The sequence below is a fragment of the Anneissia japonica genome, unplaced genomic scaffold, assembly GCF_011630105.1.
Source record: "Anneissia japonica isolate Jap-2015-1 unplaced genomic scaffold, ASM1163010v1 scaffold275_len1219475_cov178, whole genome shotgun sequence".
NCBI classification, from domain to species: Eukaryota; Metazoa; Echinodermata; class Crinoidea; order Comatulida; family Comatulidae; genus Anneissia; species Anneissia japonica.
Window position 1 is genome coordinate 659,864 of NW_022752912.1, and position 9,837 is coordinate 669,700.

General features: G+C 36.3%; 2 protein-coding genes across 2 annotated transcripts; both read right to left on the reverse strand.

The window, feature by feature from the left end:
* Positions 1-639: 639 nt before the first annotated feature.
* LOC117122455 lies at positions 640-5,340 on the reverse strand. The gene is made up of 5 exons (XM_033268037.1): positions 5,136-5,340; positions 3,761-3,824; positions 3,100-3,369; positions 2,165-2,257; positions 640-1,534 (listed from the first exon to the last, which is right to left on the reverse strand). Exons 2-5 carry the CDS (start codon positions 3,812-3,814, stop codon positions 1,433-1,435), a joined length of 519 nt encoding a protein of 172 aa, XP_033123928.1. The 5' UTR covers positions 3,815-3,824; positions 5,136-5,340; the 3' UTR covers positions 640-1,432.
* A 3,169-nt stretch (positions 5,341-8,509) lies between these two features.
* LOC117122444 lies at positions 8,510-9,464 on the reverse strand (the record flags this gene model as incomplete). Its single annotated transcript, XM_033268017.1, is given in 2 exon segments — positions 8,510-9,146; positions 9,363-9,464. Coding segments are annotated over 2 exon segments (183 nt in total), but the record flags the coding sequence as incomplete, so codon positions are not given.
* Between the last annotated feature and the right edge of the window lie 373 nt (positions 9,465-9,837).

Genomic DNA, 9,837 nt, shown 5'->3' on the forward strand with positions numbered 1-9,837 from the left:
CGACGGGTATTTGGACCTGTTCAACCATGAAGCCTTCGTGGTCTAGTGGTAATGACGCTCGCCTTGTCAGCGAGAAGTCGCAGGTTCGAATCCCGTCGGAGGAATTTTATTACATAATGATTTTTCATAGGACTTTATTCGTTCAAAAGCTACAGGGTAGCCTACGATGTTCCATCATGTCCTTATTAAACACTGTATATGTACATTTGATGATTTATATTATATTTATTCAACAGTGTTTACGGCTAACTTCCTTCAATATCATATATATATATATATATATATATGTATGTATGTATGTATGTATATATATGTATATGTGTTGGGGAGACGCTACAGGCTTCTCTCGTAACTTTATACTCTTACAGTCGCCCGCAGTCAATTCGTCGATAGTCGTCGACAATTAATTCGTTAACAGCCAATTTCAGCAAAATTCCTGCTTTTGAATGCTTTTTCGGCCAACTTAATATTAATATTTCTAAATGAATATAATCAGTTGTGTTTTCTATGTTTAATATTTCATTATAATTTTTGTCTGAATTTCAATATTGTCCATTTCTACTGATCGCTGTGTCTTTCGCGCGTTGGACAATGTTTTCATTGTTTTGTCTAATAACTTACTGCCATCACTGAAATAAGGTAGAAGTAAAGGTTCTATTTTAGATTAGGCCCTAAACATAAATGTCGCAGTATTGCTCGAGAACACACAACATGTTTTTTTATGTTTATTAGCGTGCCAGCCAACAAAAGAATCGTCTATATATTTCAGAATACTGACTATTGGATACCTCTGATGCCATGTTCAAAAAGTAATCATTTAATTCACAAATGTAAACAAAAAAAAGGTAAGAGGTTACATCCTTGTCTCAATCATTAATTACATTCAAGAAAGTTGCTATATTCGTAAGTAACTCGTAATGATATGTTATTGTAATAAGTTTGTAAATCATTAATAAATTCTTTCATGATGCCTAATTTTAGTTTGTACCATAGTTTTTGTGTATAAAACCAAAACTGTTTTCATATCAACAAATATTGCATACATTTGGCCTCTCCTTTTTCGTAAGTATTTACAAATAATTGCGCTTAACGTCAGTGTAGTCGTTTGTGCTATTCATTACGGAATCCCGCTTGATCCCCCGAGGTAACTCCTTGACAGTCACACCAATACCTCAATTGTTGAGCACAGAAGTAAACAGTTTGTATAACATTGATATAAGGATATTGCCCGGTAATTATTAGGGTCATGCGGAGAGCCTTTTTTTGTGGATAGGACAGTAATTCCCTTTTTCCATCTGGGATTACACCCGTAACAATCATATTAAAGTATTTGGTAATAAGCGGAAGTAAAGTGTCTTTACAGGATAAAAGTATGGATTTGTGTGGAAGCATTGTGATTAGCTGTAGCATTCATGAAGCCAACAAATAATTATTAAATCAATTGTTCTTGATCATACGAAGAAGCGGACTTGACTGTACTGTACAGGAAAACACATTCCACCAATAGAAGAAGAACTGCTATAAAACCGAGCATCTAAAAAGAGACGTAATTTGTACCATTCAATTATCTTATATCCATCATTGTTCTATTAGGCCTACATCGTGTGTCTTTGTGTGGGAAATACTATTTTTAAAAAAAACATACTCCATTTTTATAAATCGATATTACACACAGTTTTTGATGTTTACAGTTCAGTAGACGTATATAGCAATCTTATTAAAACAGTCATATGAGTTGTTTGCTATGACTTCACAATCGAAATGGATATGCGTAGTTGAAACTACGAGAAGGCTGGTAGACGTTTTAATCAGATTTTGACAACTATGATTTGCCTCTGTACACTAAGGATATAAGATCATTATGCCCGTTATATATATATAGGCCTATATGATGTGATCATCCTGCCCGTGTATGGGCAATTCACACATATTTGTCACATAAATCTTTGTCCACACTATAAATTTTCTTTGCCAAACTACCCTAAGGGGTCCTGGGAAAGTATTGTTTTTTACTTTCCAAAGGTAAGGGCCGCGGCCGGCCTATCCTCACCCCCTAAATCCGCCACTGGTTGACTAAGATTTAATGTTTCAACCTGTGCCACTCAAACTTTTGAGAATTGAAAGTCAAATGATAGAGGTCTACAGACTACATACAGTAACTTACACAGGCTCCATCTTTCTGGACTTGTTGCACGAACACTAAGCATACAGATCCGACTAGAACCAAAATAGCCAATACAACACAGAACACAATTTCCTTAAATAACAAAATAAAGTGAATTATTATGTTTAATGGTCTAATATTACATTGCTGCGAACTATTCAGGTACGAACCGGGGGCTTCACCAAGAAAGACCCTCACAAAGGCTTCAATGTGGACCCCATCGGGGCAGGATGAACTCCGACCTCCAGCCTTGTTTGCTTTGATTGTGTGGCCCCAGTCGGGAAACTCCTGACGAAAATATCTACTCAATCGCACTATGATGTAGGCTTGCCTCAAGTCCCCATAATCTTAGTCTGGAGAGCACCAACAACGAGTGAGTTAATTTGGAGAAGGTTTGAAGTTTTGAACGGTAACCGGTTTGAACGATAGAAATAGAAAATATATTGGACGCCAATAAAATTTGTTATGATGGCGCACTTAAGCCTATTAAAAAGATTGTATTTCACAGAATTCACTGAGTAACCTAAATTATGTTGTCAATATTTCACACGGAGGCTCCTCACAAGGCACAGCCTTAGCATCTAGGAGTCTCTAAACATAGGCCTATTAATACAATTTATCTGCAGCGTGGCAGTGTAAAAGTTAAAAAAATATCACAATATGAAAATTAAATAAAATATATAGAAATTATCCAAATATAAAGAAATTACACAAACAATTGAAATTAAAAGATAAAGAAAAGTCTGGCTAAAATAATGGGTTACAACTTAAATTAAGTTTTGAAACCCAGGCTATGGTGATGGTACACTTGCTATCGGTTGGCCCAGCCCTTAATTCGATGCGCACGCAGTCAGTTGAAGCCATGGAATTACTAATCTGTTGCATGCGAATCTAACAGTTGAATGCAATCTGATTAAATAACAAATTAATCATACCACTTTTGCGACTTTTGCTTTAATCTGTTTCATCCATGCAGGCATAATAACATGAGCCACTAAAGCAACTAACGTCAGAATTGCCACAAGGATTGCAGACACCGAAAATATGTAATACTGCCATGGGGCCTCGTCACAGCATATATCTCTTTCTGCATGATAGTACATGGTACAGTTTTCTCTTTCTGCATGATAGTACATGTACATGGTACAGTTTTCGATATCGATGATGAGCTCGACGATGAAGTCAAATGCGATAGCCAGAATAATCTGTAAGCAAATATTTATGAGATACTTGAGAGAAGCATGTTCTTCAAAATAATACAGTAGACCTAAAAGGAACAAAGCATCGAACGAAATATGAACACGATTAAGAAACAAGCAACGATCGGCGTTTTTATGGGAATTCACACCACTTTGCTTAGACATTATATTACCTGATTAACCCCACCCCCACCCAGTGGACTACACTATCGGATATTGTCATTAATTTATAGTGCATACCAGAAAATGAATGTGTTATTATTTGAAACAACCTTAATCAAGGGCTGGTAATTAGGTCGCTTGAGAGACGGCTTGCAATATGTTTAAGCTCAAATAATGAACTTTTAGATCTAATGTAACTTTTAAAAAATAGTACTGTGTTGATAAAAATACTTACAATCTCGCTGATCTTCAGTAATCCATTGGGAGTGATGACGTATTTAAATTCCATGTTTCTGTATCTGTAGGATACAAACAACTTATTTGGGGAAAACAATATCACGGTTCCCGTGGACACACTTTCATGCTGGATTCTCAGGCGAGATTATATTGTGTGTATATATAATCAACATTTTTTCGGACCCCTTGCTTTTTGGGGTTTACATGGAAAAAATAGTACGTATGCAGCTACTCAATTTTTGGGTATGTATACCCAAAAATATACCTATTTACTGTAATAAGAATGAGAAAGTTTACCTGACCGTTTTGAAGAACTTAGTCATTAAAAGACACCTCAGAAGTCGGGAAAGCTCATTTTCCGCCATTTAGGAATCAAACTTTTTCCCAGGGAAGGACCCCCAATCACCTTTTTGGGTTTAAAAAAAAAACATTTTAACCCCACTCCCCACCCCCATAAGTGAACCCAAATTCTTCCCTGACAACAGTTCTTTTAAGAGCATCTACTGTAACTTGATCGCAAGCATTTATCCTCATATTACGCTTAATTTGTTGGTAGGCCTCTGAAGTCTGTAATGGATGGTACTTAAATGGGACATGCGCGTTATATCACAAAACCTTAAAAAAGCATTAGGCCTATAGGATCCATGTTATACTGTATAAAGCGTGCTCTATGTGGTCTACTTAATTTATTTTAGGCCCATATCGTTTAAAAAAGTAACGTCTACTAACAAAGTTCTGTATGATAATATTTATTCAGACGTGAGCAGTTTAGTTAGGAGTCTTAAAGAGGGGCTGATAAGGATGGGACGCAAATAGGCTACAGATGACTATTACTGGAAATGAATCCCGTGGAACCAACCTTATTTGACTAATCTGTGCCCAGATATGAATTTTGAATCTCAGAATCCGAGTGTCATTGTGATTTGGCGCAGAGGGAACGGTTTTCCCCAATCTTGAGGTGGGTCGGTCGGGGTTTCAATCCCTCGCTGTGCATTTTGCTGTGTCCTTGAGCAAAGGACTTTATTTACATTTCTACTCTCCACACAGGAATATAAATGGATAACTCTGAGATTGCCTGCTCATGCACTGATTACAGCAGCAACACTTAAGCATGTGGACCCAATGACAGGGGTAAAATGCGCTTCGTATCTATAAAGAAAGGCGTGATAAGTAAGTGAATAATAATAAGTGTGCCTCCTTACGCGAGTTTATCAGTGGCTTATATACTTATTACAGTACTATATCCTGACTAAAAATACTAACGACGATATTATTATTGGATTGAAACCTTCTTGATGTACAAATAACATAGGCATACTTTGATTTTATTCAATATTATACAAGATAGTTAAACGTAAGGCGACGTAACTTACCTTTCAGCAGAAAAACAATGTTTTGAGGCGGCGAATTATAGTACACTAATTTTAGCGTTACATATTGACTTAAAACAATTGTAACGGCTGGTGATTGGTCAGAGTGGCGAAGGAATTGTATGCATGGGCTACTACATCAAACACACAGGTAATGCAAGTGCAATTCAAGTGCTAAAATACACATGTAAATGTCTATGAAGTTGGCTCCTAGTTCCTTATTCAAACTAAGGTTCTGTAAAGGGACAGTCCCTTTTGGTCATGTTTTGTTTAAATTGCGCATACATATTTGCATTACCTGTTAAACATGTATTATCATTGCTCCATCATGCGCTATTACGCAGTGACTTTTTTTCATCTTTTATGAATGTTGGGGAGACCATGGAGGAAATATATTTCCTCCATGGGGAGACGTACTCCTTCTCTCGTAACCCTCTCCTCTTCTGTGTCGACAGTCGCCCGCAGTCAATTCGTCGATAGTCGCTGACAGTCATTCGTTGACAGCCAATTCGCCGACAGTTTTTTTTATTTTTTTAATTTTTTTTTTTATATCGTTCTAGTGGATAATTGTGATTGACCAAGGTCTGCAGAGTGGGTAGTTGTGGAGAGATTCTTTTTAGCAAACTTGATGCAATGTGTACATGGGCGGATTCAGAGGGCCGACCCGGTTCCCCCCACCCACCTTCGGAAAGTTAAAAAAAAAGGGGCCGACCCGGTTTCCCCCACCCACCTTCGGAATGTTTAAAAAAAAGGGGGGAAAAATAGGCTTATTGATCGCCCAAAACGCGTCATAGGATATTTCCGGGCGTCTAGAAAACAAAAATTTCCCGGGGTGATGCCCCTAGAGTAGTGTTGTCTCAATCGGCCCCCTTTTGGGGACATCGCCTCCCCTTTCGGACCTCTCTGGATTTGCTCCTGGTGTAGTCCTTCTTTCAGAAAGGGGAGAAAAATTACTGTGATTTAGGGGGTTTTTTATGTCTGGAAGTCCCTTCCTAGAATGGTGAGGCAGGCTCTTTTGTAGACGGATTCAATACTATTACTAAGGGATTTACTCCGTTAACCCAAGGTGCCACACGACATCCGCATATTCAAGTGCGGGTCTTTGTACAGTGGCATAACTAAGTTCTGAGAAGCCCTGGTTTGAGAGTACCGTCGGGCCTATGACGCATAATTAGCAATTACTCTCTTTTACTGAAGTAATCCATACTAGTACACACCACTCTCGCTGAATACCATTCCGGGTGCGAACCCATTTATGAAATCGAATATTGTACAATTTATTATTTTTCACTAAAGTAATACAATCCTGGTTCTTAGTCTTCGGGACAGAAATATTGATTACAAATGTACTATTATTGTATCTATCGTACTTTTACTAAATCTAGGCCTATATAGGCCTATGTTCCCATCATTCATTTATTCATTCTTCCCATCATCACCACCACCATCATTTAAATTCAACATAACTTGTCGAATTAATTCGGCTTGAGACATTATTAACTTGATTTTCACGCTCTAGGGTATGTATTTCATGAAGTCTCGTGTGATGTGTTTTCTATTGATAGGTGTTTAGCGATTATAAGCAGTTTTAATTTAGTCAAGTATTGGTAGACAGACGAAATATCTGCAAGGTGAACAAGTTGTAGCTAATAGCTTACACTAAGAAAGGACAGTTTTGTTGACGAAGGATATTTGTTGGTAATTTATATTGGTAAGGCTTTCATGTATGCATAGATGACGATCTGTTTCACTGTGGATTTCCATCCATCACGATGATATCGGCGTTCTAGCAACCATTTTTACAACTGTAAGCATTAGGGGGCCTGACATGTATAATTTATTAATTAATTGATCTTTATAAAATTATAAAGATACATATTATCTATAAAGATTGTTCTATACATTGCTTTATTAGATTTTTTTTATAAGGGGGCGCGGGGCCCCTAAAGATCGAGGCCCATGTTCAATGAATCGCCTGAACCTGCTGTAGTTACGTCACTGATTATGTACCCACAATAAACTGAGCCTAATTCCTCAGTGTTGAAACCAAATTTCTTTAAGCTTTTCAGAAGGAAAAACTTCCTATTTGCCTTTGATCATATGGGTATACCATATTTTGTAGCATAATTTCCAATATTTAAGCTTGTGACAAATGTCAACTCCTTATCTCAAATCAAAATTATATTTCATATATAGTAGGCCTTATACTGAGATAGACAGGCTCAAACTGTGCTGTTCAAGAAGGATTGGTAGGTAGGATTTATAGTTGTATCATTGTAAAGTTATTGTGAGGTGAGAATCTTCCTGGTACTTCAATTTAATTCAAAATAATGCTGCTCGTGTGAGCTCCATAATACAGTATTTTAATATTCACTGGCTACCTACCGCAAAAAGCGCATTCTCTATAAAAAAAAAATTCTAGGCCTAACGTTTAAAAGCACTTTTTCTGAGTTTACCGTCATACCTTACTTACCTCCTTCGGCGCTAATGCACTTTCAAAACTTAATTTTAATTCTTAATTTGTTTACCTTAATGTTTTTTATCGCTACTTTCCCACTAGTCGCCTGTAGACTTACATCTACTGCCTTTTGTATTTGGAATGACCTATCTAGGTAATAGGTCGTCTATCTCTTATTACATTTAAATATGCGCATCTCTTTAACACCTTAAAGGGGTTTATAACATACTGCGCCTTTGATCATATTTTGGAATCGGCGCAAATGAAGGATTTTCAGTTAAATTTTATTTTATTTGATCTCAACTGGCAGCATCAACGGTAAATTACATGAGAATACAATTAATACAGTATAATCAAAGAAGTATCAAGAACCCGTCAAACATCAAAAGGTTGTAAATATTTATACAATTAATAAAGTCAAAAAATTTTAATTCTGTTTACAAAAAAAATAATTTCTAAAAAAAATTGTTAATAATTGTTAATAATAATAAGAACAGGAATAGAAATTGTATTTTTTTTGTAAACAATTAAAATTGTATTATTTATTTATTTTTTATTTTTTTATTTTTATTAATATTATTATTATTAATATTATCATCATCATTATCGATTTATATCATTATCATTATTATCGTCACCATCGCCATCAACACAATTATAATCACCACCATCACCATAATAATCATCGTCATCATCATCATCATCATTATCGATTTATATCATTATCATTATTATCGTCACCATCGCCACCACCCACCATCATCATCAACACAATTATCATCACCACCATCACCATAATAATCATCGTCATCATCATCATCATCATTTAATAATTAATTAATGACCTTTTGTTAAAAAACTAGAAGAAAAAAAAAACAAAAAAAAAACAACATTTTGTCTCATCTGTAGGAAGGAATGATGACTACTACTGCTTCATTATTATTATAATTATTCATGACGTCACACTAAGAAGCCACACCTTCCTTGAAATCGTGGTATTTAGCAACTACGAAGTGTAGGCCTTACAAAACGCCACTGGTTCCATCATGAGGGCGCCATTCTCAAAATATATATGGCTCTGAACCTTTATCCAACATCCGAGTAAGGGGTTACAGGCAGAACATGGAACACAACTTAAACCTAATAATTACAAAATTATTACATCAATATTTTAGGATATGGTTAAACTATATTTACTTGGCAACAAAGATTAGCGTAACCTTTGCTTACAGACCTACGTTACTTTACATGTAAACTGATGCAGTAGGCCTATAGTGCACTGACATGAAATAGTAATAGCAAATAAAAAAAGTAAAACAGGAACAAGATACATCAACTCAAATAAAGTGTTTTGCAATCAGTTTGGTCGTTTTTCAGGCGACATGAATGGCATGTTTTAAGTATTGATTAGCATAATGGAGTCCAAATATCATCATAAAAATACTTCATGATTAAAAGTTGCTAAATACAGAGAATTACAAAGAAACAGAGTTGGCTGTACGGTACAGGAAAGCACATTCCGCCAACAGAAGAACAAACGCTGTAAAACCGAGCACCTAAAAAAGAGACGGTATAATGATAATTGCCTGACTTAATGCATATTTATAAATCGATTTTACACACAGTTTTGATGTTTATGTAAACAGATACGGCAATCTTCAGAAAATCAGTTTTTTATTTTCAATTTTATTCATGTCATTATATACAAAACTGTTAATAAATAGGCGTAAATTGGAAGTTAAATGAGAGATGCTCGTGGTACAGTAACTTACACAGGCTGCGACTTGCTGGTCTTGTTTTTTGTGAATCTCAGACGCTAGGCATGCAGACCCGGCTAGAACCAAAATAGCCGATACAACACAGAACACAATTTCCTTAAAAACATAATACATTGAATATGTTTAATGGTCTATATAATTGTTATTACATTGCTTCGAATTAATTAGGGTAAAACCGGAGGCTTTGCCGGTAGACCCTCATGAAAGCTTATTGTAAACCCATGGGACCCTGGAACTCTAAGCCTTCTCTTGCTTTGATCGGTGCCGCCCCTCCGCCTCATCTACTCCATCGCAATATGATTGTGCTATCGGTTGACGCAACCATTACGTCATAATTTATCCATCTTGCGTTGCATGCGGAATACGTTAATTTCTGGACGCAGGGTTCCCGGAACGCCGCCCTCAGCGGCGTGTGCGAAGCACAACACAGGCTCAGAAGTGGAACGTGAATTTGGATATGGTTTTGTAG

Coding starts and splice junctions, on each gene's coding strand:
- LOC117122455 (XM_033268037.1), bottom strand. CDS start 3,814: ATGGAATTTAAATACGTCATCACTCCCAATGGATTACTGAAGATCAGC. Junction 2,258..3,099: donor AAGCAAAAGTCGCAAAAGTG/GTATGATTAATT, acceptor TTGTTATTTAAG/GAAATTGTGTTCTGTGTTGT. Junction 1,535..2,164: donor TCCAGAAAGATGGAGCCTGT/GTAAGTTACTGT, acceptor GTCTCTTTTTAG/ATGCTCGGTTTTATAGCAGT.